This window comes from Cylas formicarius, unplaced genomic scaffold (genome assembly GCF_029955315.1).
Source record: "Cylas formicarius isolate icCylForm1 unplaced genomic scaffold, icCylForm1.1 PGA_scaffold_9__14_contigs__length_23061073, whole genome shotgun sequence".
In the NCBI taxonomy this organism is placed as follows: Eukaryota; Metazoa; Arthropoda; class Insecta; order Coleoptera; family Brentidae; genus Cylas; species Cylas formicarius.
This window is the reverse complement of record NW_026844365.1, coordinates 3,197,998-3,216,149: the sequence shown is the minus strand read 5'-3', so window position 1 is coordinate 3,216,149 and position 18,152 is coordinate 3,197,998. Positions and strand designations below refer to the sequence as shown.

At 39.4% G+C, this 18,152-nt stretch overlaps 1 protein-coding gene across 2 annotated transcripts in view; it reads right to left on the bottom strand.

The window, feature by feature from the left end:
* Nucleotides 1–18,152, bottom strand: part of LOC132707418 (uncharacterized) — a 71,037-nt gene that overhangs the window by 27,185 nt on the left and 25,700 nt on the right. For both annotated transcript variants that reach the window (XM_060679267.1, XM_060679266.1), the window contains exon 3: nucleotides 8,984–9,104. In XM_060679267.1, coding sequence (XP_060535250.1) covers nucleotides 8,984–9,104 — 121 coding nt within the window. The remainder of the gene's footprint in view (nucleotides 1–8,983; nucleotides 9,105–18,152) is intronic.

Sequence of the window (18,152 nt, the reverse complement as noted above, 5' to 3'; positions counted from 1 at the left end):
AGAATATCCTGGCTTAGAAACCTACGAAAATGGTTTAATGTTACATCATCTGACCTATTTAAGGCCGCAGCTTCCAAAATCAAAATAGCAATGATGATGGCCAACCTCCGAAGTGGAGACGGTACATGAAGAAGAAGAAGTCACTTTAAGTCGCTGCAAAAATTGAAGAGTAACTGATAAATATTTCTACAAGTGATATTATAAATCTGCTTTCTGCTTTTTTAGTGTTTGACTGGCGCACAAGGAGGAGAGAGGATATAGTGATACTAATTATTGTGTGTATGCCTAATATTGGGTACCTGCTAAAATTATGTTTAATAGTATTGATGGTTAAACTTTTTTTTAGGCAAAAGCTATTTTCTGATTTGTTGTAATTCTGGCGGGTTACAACAAGACTAATTGGTCCCGGAGCCCTCTTTACCGTACTACTAATATGTATAATGACAGTAGCTTTTTGTCGAATTTACTTTGCGGTTCGCGCCGAAAATCGCACAAAAACGAGGGATTAAGATGTCGACAAAACTCGCTATTAATTAAAAGTCTCGTGGTGAGGGGTTGTGGGGCCGTCTGTGCGTGACGGAGCTCCCCCCTATTTCGAAATCAGACGTCGATCAGTAGGTGTGCATGGGTGTGTGTGTGTCGCCCCGTCGTAGCGCTCGTTAGCTCCCGAAACAAATTAAATCGATAAATCCACAAGTGCAATTTTCGACGCCATTAGCGGAAAATGCCGCCGTGACCAGGTGAAAGTGTCGGGAAAATTACGACGGTGGCGGCCCCGTTTTTTCGCACCTTTTTGCTCTTTTGAACGTGACGGGCGCCGCGCCCCGTAATTGCCGCCGTCGGGTCTCACAAAGATCGAACCGTTCGACGGAAAATTGCGTTACGTGCGACGCGATACGCCGCGACGCGCCTTTGTCGCGCCGCATATACGTTTTCCGACGCGATGATTTCCAATACGATGACGATACGCGAATAAAACGATCGGGAATGTCGTCCTTCCAAATTGTCGACCCTGGTCTTGACACCGTGTCGAGGCTCGAGGCATATTTTTCAATTCGGTTGTTACGAGCTGAAGGGAGCTAGAAATTATAGACCAGTTTCCCAAGAAAGAAGCTTTTTTATGTTGTGAGTCGAATGGACTAGATCCGGACCTGTCCGCGTTCCAAGAACTAGGGCGGGGCAAGATCGCAGCTTCTCGGGGAAACAACTCGAACGTTCGACCCCTGCGCCGCTTTGCTGCTGTGGCAAAGTTTACAGAATTAAAATATAAGTTGCCGCACGCGCAGTAGGTTGTCAGTAGGCGAGCAAAATGGACGTGTGACGTATCGTAAATTGAAAGGTTGTGGCAGTAAACTAAACGAAGGACCGTCTTCTTTTCGTTGTCAATTAAATAGGGTCAGGTAATACCATTTTATTTTTTTTTATCTTTCTTCCCAGGAAAAGTCCAGTAGCCCACTTTCTCGATTGATTTTTTTGTGAGTCTGACAGTCAACAAAAAAGGTGATGGCCACGATCTTTTGCGATTGTGAAGAAATTCTTTTGATAGATTTTAAAGAAACTAATATTACTGTCTTTGCACGATAATGCACCTGTCCATACTGCTGGTGTTGCACAAGCTGCCATTTTAGAATGTGGGTTCGAACAGCGACTATTATTTGTTTGGATATTTGAAAAAGGACTTACGTGGACGGTGGTTTAATCACGAATTTGAGTTAAAAGAGGCTGTTTTAGCTTATTTTACAGACAAATCAAAAGAATATTTTTGTAAAGGGATTGAGTTGTTAATAAAGAGATGTAAAAAGTGTATTGAAGTTAAGGGGGATTATATTGAAGAAGAATAATAAAATAAATACTCAGGCCGGGAAATTTTGTCGCTGCCCTAGTATATCATACTTGTGGAAATCGCAGCGTATATAGATATGCTACAGAAACATACAATCAGAGATCCCTCGTAACCCCGTACAATAACGAACCACTGCACGTGGTTCAACGGTCCGACAAAGTGTGTTGCTACATATATTATATACTTATATACGAAAGTCTACAACTATCGATCCTCGTTCAAATTCAGTTAGTTGAACATACACGGGATTGGTAGAAGATATTTCAAATGCCCCAGAAATGTTAAAAGTAAATAGTTCTTAACAATTTGTTTTTAAAAAATGATGCTTTTTTTTGGATAATTCTTGGTTGTTCACCAACTTTGAAATCAATGTTATTATATGCGGTCAAACATAGACTGATTGTTCCAATTTCTATGCCACACAAGTTTAAATTCCATTATTTGCATAGAACGAGTGGTATCTTATTTACTGTTGTTACAACTGAAATTTCATTTGACGATTGTTAAAAATCCGATAATTTAAAGTAGTTAGTTAGATGACTTCCAGTGCCTCCGTGTCCCGGGGCAGATTTAACAACACAAGATCTCGAGTACAGACCTCTATCTCAACAGATGGCAACACAATTTGAATTTTGCGGTATTCGGTGTCTCAAAAATTAAGCATGTTAATATAAGTAAGCGTTTCAACACTGAATAAAACTTTTCCCAAAAACCAAAGCAACAAGTATCTTTCTTTAACGACTCTCTTGACATTCGAACTTCGCCATTCCTTTTTGATACTGAAACTATAGGGCTTGCATATTCTGATCGACTTTCACGAATTATACCCGCAATTAAAAGGTCATTAACTATTGTTTTAACTTGAAGTTTTTCTTAATATTCCAACCTACGAGGTCGGTACGCCACTGGAGTAATGTACTCTATGTTTATTATGGAGTTTTATTTTTGTAATACAACAAAAACTTTCTATTCGTAATTTCAAGTTCTCTTTTAACTCATGTTGATGTATCACAATATTATCCACACTTTCTTAGAAAGATTCAATCCCAAAATTTTTTTTTAGATTCGTAGGCAAGCTGGGCTGATAGACATTCCATCCAATTATTAGGTCAATGTTTCCTGCAATAAAAATATCCGGTACGACCGCATAAGTGATATCCAAACTCAACATCGGCGTAACAGAGAGTAAGTAGATAGGAGGGATCTTATCGCCTGTTTTGATTATCGCATTTAATGTTCTTGGTACGGAATGTTTTATATTGGATTCATCGACACTACTATCAACCAAATAACGTCACTGTTAGTATTACGTTCAACAATCATTTTTATACGAACAATCACTTTCACTGCAGCCAATTGGCCTTTGAAACTTGTAAGATTTAGCACGGCACAGTTTTTGCAATTGTCTTCAGCCATTTTTCACTAATAATTCGTATTGCTTTTGCAACACGAGACACGGAACTATCCCACTTCTGATGTTAGTTTGAAGCGATGTTAGTTTGAAACGTTTATTAGCCCGGTCCTAACGTTCGCGGTTAAAATCCCATATTTTTAACTTCCGGAAGTTACCGACGTCGGCGTCGGCTTACATAATGCATGGGCCAATCTTGTCGCCGCTCGCCCGTAGCGCATTTCGCGACAGAGAAAATAATGGACCGTAGAAGATTTAAATTATATAGAAAGAGTGCCGCCATCCCTGGGATTACGTGCGCTTGCCTCGACAATCGAACGCTTCTAAATTGGAGCGATTGTTCTCATTGGTCGGAATTGAAATGATCGTTTTTTTTCCCTGCTCGTAGACGTCGGGGGGCTAATTCCGGCGGAACGCTGCATAAATTTGCCCCAATATGTTTATTATATATCACGGTATTGGAATTCGAAGGGGGCGCCGCTATCGCGTCCCGTTATCGTCCCCTGGGGAGGTCGCGTTTGCTTTTAATTGAATTATTGCGGTCCCGTAGCCCTTATCGGTCGCTACTTATCGCTGCCGGTGTATCCGGGCGTAGCGGTCAGAAGTGGGATTAGGAGATGGGAGCGTTTGCGGGTTTCTTTAGCGGACGAAGTGCAAAAACCGCCGCCGAGCCGAAATCGATGCGGGAACATCTGTCGTCGCGCCGAACCAATTACCTCTAGGGTTTCGACGGTCCCTGATCGTTAATCACGGAAACCGTACGCATAACTAATAATCTACCGACGATGCACGTTCGGGAGACACTAATCACTCGCCCGCTAATATATCCGGGACCCGCACCTCTCTCTCAGCTAATAAATCTCCAGTTAGGAGTACAAAGACGTACTCCGCGTGCCAAATAAAACGATCCACTATAAGATCTGGAAGCTCATAGGAGATACGAAAAAAAAGTTTCGTAAAAAAGTTTCTTGGACTCTCTTGAAGATTTAGTTTAGTTGATACAGGGTGGCCCAAAAGTGTGCCCGACATCATGTTTGTTATTTTAAATTAAATTCCCTCCATACTTCGACATTTTTTGAATCTTTGGTTAAAATAAAGCTCACCTTCTTAAAGAATTCCTATTAGAATTTTGCATAGTTTAGGCAGAAATTAAGGTTATGAGTTTTTTTTTCATATTTTAATTGCCCCATATAAAATAGTAGTGTGACGCTGCTGATCCAGCTATTGCAACGAAAATTTGACCATAGACTAAGGAGATGATGCAGTACTCAATCAGTTTGACAGATGCGCCTCGGCTTATATAGGGTGTTCCAAATAGGTGGTGCCGTTTTAGCGTATTCAATTAACAAGATCTCAAGATTTTCAAATGGAACACCCTGTATTTTTATCCAAAAAATAATGTAAGTTTGTAATTATATTTAAATTTGACTTACTTTTTGTATCAATCTTATCAATTCTTGTTGAATTTTTAATATATAAGTAATCTTATATTCGAATTCGAATATAAGACAAAAATTACCTTATTTTTTGTCCTAGAATTGATATCTGGATAACAATATAGGGTGTTCGATTTGCAAATCTTGGGATTTTGTTAATTGAATTCGCCAAAACGGCACCGCCTATTTGGCACACCTTGTATAAGCTGAGGCGCATCTGTCAAAGAGATAGAGTAGTGCGTCATCTTAGAGACCGTTCCGCGTGATTATTAAGTGATTATTAACCAAGAATTCAAAAAATGTCAAAATATACAGGGTGTTTTAAGACACCCTGTATCGAGTCGGCTTCATTAAAACCTAACTAGATCTTGCGCTAATCACCCCGCCCGTTGTCGCTCGTTAAACGTCGGCAAACATCGTAACTCGATAGTAAGTTAGTTTTCCCGGTCATAATCCCGGGCGAGTCCTTAATTTCATTCAAAATCCGATGTAATCTTGTTTCGTAGGTTGGCTTTTAGTTCGGACGTCGGCGACAAACAATGAGCTGCGGCGAGCGTCCGGTAAAGCGTGTCCTTCACAGAGCGACGAAACTTCTCGACAAAGCCCGCGGAGTAATTAGAAAACTTGGCGGGTCCGTCATTTGTCAAAGTTCGAGTTTCCGGCGGCAGAGTTTGGAAAGATCGGCAAACGCGGAAAAGTTTATCCGTCACGCGCGATGCCGGAAATAAACATGAATCAAAAGCGGGGGCATCATTCATCTTCGTAGGGGAACAATTAGTGTGCCGGTTTTATTTTCCGTCCCCCCTCCTTCGCGATTAATCACGCTCGCCGCACCATTTCTCTTCGGGTCGTATAAAAGTCGCCGGGCGTCGCGACATCTCGCGGCCAACCCGCGCAAATTTGATTGATACGACGCACGCCGTGGGATGCTGTAAACCTTATTTAAAGCGACCTAGTCTCTTTGTCTGTTATCGCGAATGTTTGCCGTCCCGCTGCACCTTTAGCTGTAAAGAAAATTACGGTCGAGTAAAAGTGAACAGAAAGACTAATTAGTTTTTGTAATTATACGAATTCAAAGATAATGAATGGACACACGTGGATTCAACTAACGAGAAATCTGAAATCAATATTCGATTACCGTATTTGCAAAGAAAATTTCAAAATAAAGTTTAATGGAACTGACCGCCATTCATTTAAAACGTCACTACTGCGCAGATTTAAAGAAAGCCAACAACGAGACGCAAATGAAGATTCAATGATATCGCAAGACATCTCAACCAGGAGATACAACCTATTAAGTTTTGACAACGAGTCTGCCCAGTGAATGAGATTGAACTTGGGTAAGATCACGTCAAGTGGACCCCCCATTTACCTCTGCGTCTTCGGTTCAAGAATTTTTTCGGTTTTGCAAACGGTTTTTGAAAAATAGTCTTTTGTGTAGACCCTTAATTTTTTTTTAAATACTTTCCAACCCTCCAGCCTTCCCATTTTCAATATGGTCCGTCACGGGGCAAAGCTGCATAGATGTGCCAAATATGAAGTCGATTGCTCCATTCGGACACTTATCGTGTTTCATAGCAAAGTCCAAAAAACAGTCGAAAATCGCGAAAAGAAGATGGATACCGGAGTCGGATCAGGGCCATTTCTTATAAGCTTATGTGCCTCGTGGAGGGTTAAAAAGAAGGGCAAGTTTCTAGTTTGTAGCTTCAACGGTTCGAAAGTTATTTAGGAAAAACCAAAAGACTAGAACGGAGAACGGAGAGAAAATTTTTTTTTTCTTTTCGGCGCTGATCATTTCTGTACGAACGGCGATCCCGTAGGACTTACCGTTACCGAGATATAAAAATTTTCTACGAGCGCAGATACTTTCGAAAAATTCGATTTAATCGATTTTCGAAAGTAACAAGAAATAACTGTGCAATGGTGGATAGAGGACATGTTTAACTTTTTACCGAAGGCGTGGCTTAAAGAGGCCGTGCCCTAAAAACGAAAGTCGCTCCTAAGAGGTGGTAATCGAAGGGACTGATGGGCGGGACTTCCCCTAATATTTGTGGCGAAGTCCTCATTTCAGTTCCGCCCCTTAGGGCGTCAGTTTTTGTTTAAGCTTCTCCCATTGGGCTTAACAAAAATCGCGGAAGTCCTTCTTGAAAATTGAAATTTTTCCGACTGTAAAGGAATGTTTTCATATCCCGCCCAGGTGAAACCCAGCGTTCGGGGTTGCAAAGTAAATAAAACCTCGACACAAAAGGCCGGCAGAATGGTGGCCGTAATGGAATCGCGTTTGCATAATGTTATGGTCGAACTATGGCCGCGGAAAGCGAGAAATGAATAAAACATGCGCGGCGAATTATGTCTTTATGCGCATAGCGTCTGTCGCCCGTCCTCACCTCCGCTTACACGTCGAATTGTTATTTAAAAGACCGAAGATGAAACGCCGGTCAGCGACTGCTCATATGTAAATAACAACCAAATGTCAGGTTCTTCTTCTTCCTTTCTTCTAACGGCCACTACTACATACGGTCATTCGGCCAGCTTACAACAATCGTGGACATTATTCCAAAATCCTAAAGGATGCCTTCATAAGGGAAGGGTCTGCACACGCTGGATTACACGCATTAATACATTGACTAAACACTAAGAACATTAAATCCACACAGTGGAAAGCACTTTTAAGTTGTGCAATGCTCACGACAGAATAAAATGTCAGGTTGGTCTTAAAAGTGCTGCCTTTCAGGTTGCCGCGTCATCAACCAGTTAACAAGTTTAAGCTGTGAGTATCAAAACTTGTTACTAGAATTTCATATGAAATAAAACATTATTTCAAAAGAGTGCTTTATAAACTTTCAATAAGACTCCTCAGTAGTATATTAATTAATAATTTTAAATTTTTCGGTTCAACAAAAATCAGTTAATCTTCGACAAATAGCAGCAAAAATTATCATTAAGTTCCTAAGGAACAGTAGAGGACCAATATTAGAGTCTTGTGGTGCTCCTGAAGCAACGAATTTTATTCGACTCCCTACTTTCTCTGATTCAAATACGATTTTTAGAGAAATATTGCCTACGTACGAAATCCAAATTTAATCGAATACCTTGGCATATACGATTGTTCAGCTTTTTCTATATGTTTAACAGAATTTGCCCAACTTTGTGGAGGGATGTTAAAAACTTCGGTTTCTATAAGTTTGAGGACATTGGAGTTAACAACTGGGAAAAACATTGTTTCGACGAATTGCAGATTTCAATTGGTGCCAAACAGGTTCAATGGGATTAAATATACAGTGGTAACTGTATGCCCTAGATAATTATCACATCCTTTTGTAGGTTCAGGCTTTGTAGAACCTCAATTAATTGCTTTTTGGTATAATCTTCGTGAGAACAAATGTCGTTGTTATACATGTAGTTTTGGATGTTTGCGTATTATATCTTATTGTCAACATCGCTTCTTTTGTCCTCGCTGAATTGGGATTATTCACACTTTTCCATACAGTTGATGTTGGAATGTTCGTCGATGTGGCCTAAAGATGCTTGTTTTCTACATTTGGCGGGAGCATCTCCTGAGATATACTAGACTCGCACATGTTTTGCTTAATTCGCACACACTGTATTTCACACGAAATAAGAATGATTACTAATAAACTTAAACTAAGTAGTATACCAAACCAAAGAATATTCAACACAGGTAGGTATAAAATTATTTTCTATTAGGGACAACAATTTTACCTGAATTGTATGTTAATGGCCATCCTTGGATAATCCCATTCAAAACCAATTGGTCACTTTCCTATATCTATGAACAGACCATACCTCCAGAGTACTAGAGGTAAATTCACAATCTCCCGTCCTCCGATAGACATCTTATGATCCCAAACTCACAACGGCAACATTTTGGAAATAAATTTCAAATTTATCAACGATAAGGATCAATAAGTCCAATCGTTATGTTTCATTAAGGGCATTGTAGTGGTTCTATTTTTAGAATGAACAAATGACCATAAATGTTTTAAACGTTTGCTTTGAAACATTGCCAAGTGATAATGTTCGGCGTTTATATCCTTTACCACGTCTAATGTATACCACAGCAGACATTTATGACTATCAACGGCCGCAGAGACCCACGCCCCCTACGGGCGAACTTTGCAACTCGGCTCGGCCGCAAGAAGTTGCCCGAAATTTAATGTATTAAACATCGCCGACGTCGCGATAACGCATAAATTCTACAGCGACGCTTATAACGTATTCATGGAAGTTGATTAAGGACTAGTACAAGCTGTTAACAGAGCGCGAACTGACCTCATTCGTGTTATGAAGACTTGGGCGAAATCCAGCGGGGTCCAGGACACTCCCAAGTCGGTATGGAGCACCTCAGCGAAGCCCGCGTATTTTACCAGCGAACAAGCCGGCGAGGGCACATCTGCGGACAAAAGACAATCGAGAGTATATAAAATGATCTAAAACGTCATCGTGTAATTTTAAACGACAGTAAAAACGAACGCGATCCCTTAATTGACGTCTACTTAAACCGGGAGGGGGGAGCGGGGTGAGCGTTAAAGTTGCAACGCGGAGGTTTCAGAGTGGGAGGGGGTCGTAAAAGTTTTTGCCCGGCATAAAGTTTGAGGACGACTGCGAGATAATTGTGTTTTATTTGCGGCAGTTACGTTTAAGGTTGATGACGGTTCTGATTTTAGATGGCTTCCGGTTAAGCGGCCGATTCGGTGTACAAAAGGGGACGCGAAATGCGGGCTAAATTCGGTGACAGTTTTGGTCTTTAAGAATTTTGCCGTAAAATTTCGCGTTTGCATCGAAATTTTGAAACTTTGTATTTCAACTGGTAAATTTCACTTTTACCCACAAATGAGCATGAGAAGCTTAATATAATATAAAAAACATCTCTAATATTGCTGTCACAAACCCCATTTCGTCGTCGAAAAACCCTTAGCAACTTGTTATTTTTTTACGCCAATCGCTTCGAAGATGTCAACCGCTGACGAGGTACACTGTATTATACTTTAGTTTTAAAATATCGAGTTATAAGCAGTAATATTTCAAGATAAATGTATAAAATTTAGACTTGTAGGTTTTCCAATATTTCCAATAGAAACTGGAAATTATAAATTTTGCGTTATAAGTCATAAACTTCGAATTGCAATAGCAAATTATAAAATTGGAAGTGACTTTCCTCATGTAAACTATAAAATTTCAATTTAGGAAATAGGAAAATAATAGGAAATTTTAAAATTTGGTGATATCCGTCGCAAAATTTTCAGTTCTAAGTGGTGAAATTTCAACACAAATCACAAAATTTTAAAAGTTATACAGAAAATTGTAAAATTTTGTATTATAATTTGTAGAATTTCAAGTAACATGTAGTATAATTTTCAGTTGTATATTTCTAGTTACAACTGCAAATTATAAAAAAGATCGTGATATAAGTCGTAAAATTTCAAGTTATAATACAAAATTTTAAAATCTCGAGTTATAAATCGTAAAATTTCAAGACAAAACACAAAATTTTATTAGTTGTACTTATAAATCTTAAAGTTCTAGAATTTCAAGTAACATATAGTATGATTTTCAGTTATAAGTTTTAAATTTCTAGTTAGAACCGCAAGTGATAAAAAAATCCTAATATAAGTCGTAAAATTTCAAGTTATAATTCGAACTTATAAATCTCGAGTTATAAGTCGTAAAATTTCAAGACAAAATACAAAATTTTATTAGTGGTACTTATAAATCTTAAAGTTGTAGAATTTCAAGTAACATGTAGTATGATTTTCAGTTATAGGTTTCAAATTTCTAGTTGCAACCGCAAGTTATAAAAAAAATTATGATATAAGTTGTAAAATTTCAAGTTGTAATACGAAATTTTAAAATCTCGAGTTATAAATCGTAAAATTTCAAGACAAAAAATAAAATTTTATTAGTTGTATTTATAAATCTTAAAGTTGTAGAATTTCAAGTAACATGTAGTATGATTTTCAGTTATAAGTTTCAAATTTCTAGTTGCAACCGCAAGTTATAAAAAAAAATCCTGATATAAGTTGTAAAATTTCAAGTTGTAATACGAAATTTTAAAATCTCGAGTTATAAATCGTAAAATTTCAAGACAAAAAAAAATTATTAGTTGTACTTATAAATTTTAAAGTTGTAGAATTTCAAGTAACATGTAGTATGATTTTCAGTTATAAGTTTCAAATTTCTAGTTACAACTGCAAGTTACAAAAAAATTCTGTTATAAGTCGTAAAATTTCAAGTTATAATAAGAAACTTTAAAATCTCGAGTTATAAGTCGTAAATTTTCAAGACCAAACAAAAAAATTTATTAGTTGTACTTATAAATAGTAAAATTTTAAGTTTAAGTAAGTTAAGTTAAGTAGTCAATTTTCACTTACAGCAGGAAATTATAAAATTTAGAATGATACGTGGGAAACTCTCCTAAAATTGCCAAAATTCACGTTATAATAGGAAATTTTAAAATTTAGTGCTACAAGTAGAAAAAAATTCAGTTATAAGTCGCAATGGCAAATTATAAAAAAAATCCTGTTATAAATCGTATAACTTCAAGTTATAATAAGAAATTTTAAAGTCTCAAGTTTTAAATTGTAAAATTTGAAGAGAAAACGTAAAATTTTAAAACTTATACTCATCATGAAATTTCCAACTGAAAAAGAAATTTATAAAATGTATAATAAGTCTTAAAATTTCAAGTAATGCGTAGTAAATTTTCGGTAGCAACAATATATTATAAAATTTAGGCTGAGGAGGCTTTTACATGATGAAAATCCATTTATCAAAATAAATAAGAACCAAAAGTTCAGATTTTCACGAATTTATATACTTTGACAAGACAATTGTTTCGACAAATCTGAACTTTTAGTTCCTATTTATTTTGAAATTTTAAATCTCAATTTATTAGTGGTAAAATTTGAAGTCATACTCATCATAAAATTTCCAACTGAAACAGAAATTTATAAAATGTTGTGTTATAAGTGGTAAAATTTCAAGTAATAGGCAGCAACTTCCCAGTTGCAACAAAAAATTATAAAATTTTAATGACATTTATAGTAAAATTTCAAGTTATAAAAGGAAATTTTGAAATTTGATGTTGGTAAAATTATCAGTTATAAGTCTTAGAACTTCAAATTAAAACACGAATATTTGTAATTTAGTATTACAAAGCTTAATATTTTAAATTAATGGCCTATTGCGGAACTGTCGCTTTCGAATCGCGCGATACGGATCTGGCGCTCCGACTGCGGCCCCGCGGAACGTAATTGCGAATAAGATTGGCCCGATGCAAAGATTAAAAAATCGCAAAGCCGGAAAAAAAACCATCGCGTTCCCGGGGAACCGGAAGAAATTTAAATATTTAAAAATATTTCGCGTCGGTGGAGGGCAGCCCCAATTTACATCCGGGCGCTCGCTCATACTTGTTTTGTTCATTTTTACGTGCATTTTAATTGAAATAATTTCGGTTTTTATTATTCCGGGATTTGTTTCGCAACGGGCAACGGGGCGGGGTTTTATTGCCGAGGCCTCCTTGATACTGCGGCCGCCACCCGTAACGTCGTGTAACGGCCCCCGACCGCCCCCCGTTACTTTTTAATTCGGTTGGAGGGGGTCACGTGTGTAGGCAAATATACATACAAATTGCGAATTTTAAGCCCCCTGCAACGTTTTCCTTTCGGTAAATCCCCCCAGCCCCCCGATGCATATTCATGCTACAATTTAACGATATTAAAGGGTCCGGCTCGGCTGACCCGCGGGCGTAGATTTTCATTTAGCAAATGGAGTAGCGCTCAACTCCCGTTATGGAATTCTATTTCGCCCCGCATTTACGGATGATTTTTTCTTGGGGGGCGGGGGGGGCGATACGAAACCTTTCGCGCTAATTTGAGGTTCCAGCTTGTCGTTATGTTACCAGTGACGAAGCGTAGTTCGGCCTTCCCTGTGTAGTTTACCTTTGACGCCGAAACGCGAGGTCTGTGATGATCCTGGGGCATCCCGACCGCCGCGGAACGTCGTCGTTCGTAGTGATTTCGATTTGCATTCGAAAGGTTGTCTCCCCGAAACCGGATCAAAGCCTGTCGTTGACCCCCCCCCGGACGCTGTTTTTGGGGTCCCATTAGCCCCAGATTAACTTATAATCTGTTTGGGCAGGCCGCTCTTATTAGCCGGGTCGCGTTTTTTGTGTTGGCGAAAGGGTTTGCCGCCCTTTGAAGGAATCGGCGAGTCTTCGTTCATACCAGGGGCCTACAAATTATTCGACCTGCTACCCTGTGCAATTTCGGAAATGTCTCAGTAGTTTAGACAGCAATTTCCAGATTTTTATTATTGTCGTATGACTTCGGTTAGCAATGTGCTAATTTCACAGCCAGACGCCAGACGAACGACCTTGAACTGATTCAGTTCCCGCCATGCTCGGACCTTCCTTATGGGAATCTACATATCGCTGCTCCGGCAGAACAGTGACGTAGGTGCAAAATGTTTGAAAATTGAGTTATTAATCCTTAAATCGCTTGATATATATGGCGATACAATATACAAAGTTTTAGGGACAAATACCAAAATTTCATGCTTCTTGCAGATATGGTTTTAATTTGAAAGCCTTCATTGCAAATCGAAGAGAGCGTATCATCGGCGACCAGTCCTCAGAAATTGGGATCGACTCAAGGATTTAACGTTAAGCTGTGCACGAGTCTAGTGTTCTCTCAACTGTCTTACGTTTGGTATCAGTCACCTCTAAGACAAAAATAATTTAAAATTCATGTACAGGATGTGTTTGTATCATCACGTGTCCTGTAAATTTGGCTATTTTGGATATCAAGATTGGATACATAATGCCACATAGCAGTTTAGTTTGGGTCGATACAAAAAGAAACTAACCAACAAAAATATAAAAATACCCACAATCTAATTAGAAATAAAATTAGAGAAGCCAAATAATTACGGATGCTGAAAAAATGTCAAGATATTGAAGAGTTTAGCCACAAACACAATTTGATTAACCCCCACAAAGAAGTCACCGGAAATTACAAAAATCAAGCATGTACCACGACGTGGACGATAAAAACAAACGAGAAATAAGCAAACATTGGAAGAGACAGTTTGACGACAGAAAACCATCTTCCCATACTAAAATACAAACAGAACACGGTCCAGACATACTGAGCTCTGAGATCGAAATAGCTCTAAGTACATTACACTAATGAAACTAATTAACGGAAATAAATTAAAAATTTTAGTACAACTCTTAGACTTTCGTTTAACTAGTCTAACGAGTCAAACTTTGAAATTGTTGTTGAAGGTAATACACAACCGAATTCGACAAAAATATGAACAAGATATAGGCGAGCAGCAAATGGGATTCCGTGATGAACTAGGGACTAGAGAAGCCTTGTTCGCCCCGTCAGTACATCTGCAGAAATGTGGAGCCCTGATGAAGGAATTACACAAAAGTTTTAAAGGTAGAGGCCTAGACTCCCAAGATTTCAAAGTTATCCAAAAGCTGAATGAACATCAAGTAGCGTCAGTAAAACTAGAAATAACGACGGTACCTATAAAACGTGGAGTTAGACAAAGGTGTGTGCTGAGTCCTATGCTTTTGAATCAGGAGGAGGAGGAATCAGAAGACGGCATAAAGGTAAATGGTAGATTGTTGAACAACTTGATATACGCCAATGACACAGTTATGATTGGTGACAACAGGTCTACAAAGACTGCTAGATAAGATAAACACAAAAAAATCCAAACCAAAACACGAACATAACTGTAGATGGAACACCAACAGCATGAGTCTCGAAGTTCAGATATTGGGGCAGTTGAATCAGTGTAAAAATGAGAGCAAGTATCGAAATGGCAAGAACAAATTTCCTAAAGATGCGATAACAGTCTAAGCGTTCACACAAGACATTACTTGGTCAAATGTTATGTACACTTCACACTTCTTTACGATATTGAGTCGTGAACATTGAAAGTAAGCACCATGAATAAGCTGGAAGCGTTTGAGATGTGGGTGTATCGCAGAATGTTAGGAATACAAGAACATCAGAGACTGGACTGGTTTGGACTCTAAGTAAAATAAAAAGCACAAAATAGAGAAGAATTTGGCACTTGAAGAAGAAGAGGGGTGGATAAAAATAGACACTTTTATTATTATTATTATTCGTTTTTCCAACAGAAGGGGGACGCCTTGTCCGGTTTCCTTTGTATATAATGTCATCGAGAAATATCCCGTGGACGGTAAAGCTTTGCCGTCATTAGTGCGGCTTTTCCGATAATAGCCGAACCTTCAACATCGTTATTAGAGCTCGAAGCGTATTGCTCTCTCCCTCTCTCTTTATCCGTGGTTTCCGGTCGTTCGCCTTTTGAATCGCATCAAAATTTCTGCGTCTGTGACTCCGAACGAGTGCGTTTATTACGCGAGAGTTATTTTTGTAAAAGGGGCCTTCGCGTGGGATAAAAGTCGAATTTATAAAATGGATAGGTTCACGCGAGACAATAAAACAAAGAAAGAAATCCTTTCTGTCGGCGGGGGGGGGGGGGAGACTCGATTCAATTCCGGCCAGTAATAGCATTAAAACAATCCCCGAAGGAGCACGGGAACAATCGCAAAGTTGGACCGCTCTCCCGGGGGCAAACTTTTCATTAACAGAAACGCCGGGATCTATATGTGTGTCCGTGTGTATGGTACAAGTTGGATTTTCGTTTCCGAAATAATATCGGGCGCTGTTGTCCTGATTGGAAACTTTTTTGACGATGGCGTCCGATTGTGTTGGACTGACATTAAAATCTTCACATAGCTCGAGTTTTCCTTGTCTCGGTAACTCAAAAACGGCTATTTTTTACATAAACATTTGTGAACAATTTGGCTTTTTCTCCAAGTTCCTTCTCCCTTTCTTGGGCGGGGATAAAACGGCCAACGTAAACTTTATTTCCGTTCAGTAACATTCCATTTACTTTTTCAATAGACTTATTTGTAGTTTCTTCAGTTTCAAAATGAACAAAACCATAGCCTTTGCTGGTTCCGTTCGCATCCTGAGCTACTTTACGTAGGCATAACCCAAGGACCTACGGGTTATCACATCCCTGCAAACCCTAGAATTGACTATTCAATAGTCATAAAATTAACCGAAACATAAATAAAATGGGCTTATCTGTGATCCTCCAGCTACCAGCAACGAACGAGTGGGGCAAGCTCTAGGACAGCTGTTCTGTATACTGCCTACAGGTTCACCAGCCAATGGGATAGGCATTTATTTATTTAATTAATCGTGTCTGACTACAACTTATGACTAGAAATTATTAGATATTGTTCATATATCACTCCAGTGTCTGGCGCATTTCACAGCATTTTCATTGCACGTCCAAAGGTCCCGGATGGTACATGGGGTGTGTAGGGATTGACACGCTAGAAGGTGCTCCATTGTCTATCCCCATTTCAGGAGGTTGTTCTTGGATCTCCCCATTTGGCACCGGAGTCGGTTGAGGGTTTTCCAGGTACCCCAGTCTAAGTCAGAGCCTGCAGGAAGTTTTTCTTTTATATTCCAGGTTAGGATGTCGTTGATTGCTAGGCGCTGTTCCCATTTTGTCTCCTTGGTAGCAGTTTTAGAGGCTGTGAGGCGCTGTGTAGATTGCATAAAGCCGCTGCCGGAATATATTGGTACAGAGGATGTCTGGGGTCTTCACATTGTCTGCTTCGTTCGGCCACGGCTAGGGGTTTCCTACGTAATTGCGGTGGTGCAATTCCGGCTAGCATGTAAAGCTGATCAAGGTTGGTGGGTTTCAGGCATCCGGTTATTTAATCTACACGTGTCATGCAGGACAGGGTCCAGTCTATGGCCATGTGATGATCTCTCCCATACGGGGGATGCATACTCGGCTGCGGAGTAGCACAGTGCGAGGGCCGAGGAGCGCAGGACGTTAGGGTCTGCCCCCCATCGAGCATTAGTCAGTTTCCGGAGAATGCCGTTTCTGGTGTTGACTTTGGCCTTGCTTTTATCGATATGTTTTCTGAACGTTAGGGAGCGGTCTAATGTAACACCTAAATAGACTGGGTCTGGGCAGTGTTGCAGTCTGATTGAGTTCCATTCTATTTGTAGTTCCCTTTTCGCCTGTCTGATTGCGATCAGATCGAAACCATGGAAAAAGGGCTCTTTTCAGAGCCAAATCTGACAATCATATCACTCAATGTTGAAGGGATAGGCATGAATGCTTATCACTCTTGGACGAGGAAATATGCACTGCAATGCCCGGAACCGAGCTGCAGATGCAATGAAAAACCCCTAACTTGAAGACTCGGTAATACTTGGGTTGCAGAATTCAAATCACTTGCATCAATCCAAATGAACCGGAACTGGGGAACCCGGTATCAAATTTGAAACCAAAACTAGACCAACAAGCAAAAACCTGTACCAAAACCAAAAAAAAAAACCCTACAAAACAAAATAATGGGTTGCGGTGTTCAATATAACTTGCAACGCGTGAAATAAATTGTGAAACTTACGCCTGATGATCGTGGGTGGCGGTGAAGAGTGCCAGGTGCTAGGTTGGCTAGCTTTAATCCAGCCTAAGCTGTAATGGTGGGGACGTCCAAGCAAAATACTACCAACAGAACGACGTTCCGCAACTTCTATATGCTTTCAATCCGGTTTAATCCTCGAAAACTACGAGATGCTACAAACAAAAGACCGATGAAGTTTCACCAAGTGTTTGAACAGAATGAAGTGGTGAAGAATAATTAGCAACACCAATAGTTTTGATGATTAAGACAGAGTGTAATTGTGAGAATAATTCGATAGGTAATCTCTGAGCGTCATTAACCTACATGTGAGAAATATAAGTCGAAGTAGCCAATGACAAATTGAAGCCGTTACAAGTTCTCCGGGTAATATCCGGTTTGAGGCATTTGGCAACGCCGCGACTACACTAACATGGAGGCAGTCACAATCTGGAAACCGCGCACAAATCACACTCCGACGCGGATGAGCTCGGCCGTGAGTTATTGATACGCGGACGTAAATCATGATAGTGATCGGCCCGCCAATTAGAATTTGCCGGTGCGGGCTAGTCCAGGGCCGGACCTACGGAAAATCACCGCACGTTTTGGTATCCGTTGCTCCTTTGAAACGTAATATTACGTATATCGGGGATTGGACGAACGCAAAGACAAATTGATCCCCAAATCGCCTCAACGAGGGGTGTAGAGGAGTGGGGTTCGTTTTTAATTGGGGACGAACCAGAACTCTAGTTAACAAAGGGCGTTCTCAACTTGTCTCTAGTGGAATACGAATTGTCAAGTAGACGAAATCGAGAAAAAGAGAGATTCATGAGTTCACCCTGTAAAAAGAATAAATACGGTTCAAACTGGAAGCCGAAGAAGAAGGGATTGATCGAATCAAGTTTGAAAACTTAGTAATTAATGCCAGTTCTGCACCAATTTTAGGTTGTGTTGTAATAATGA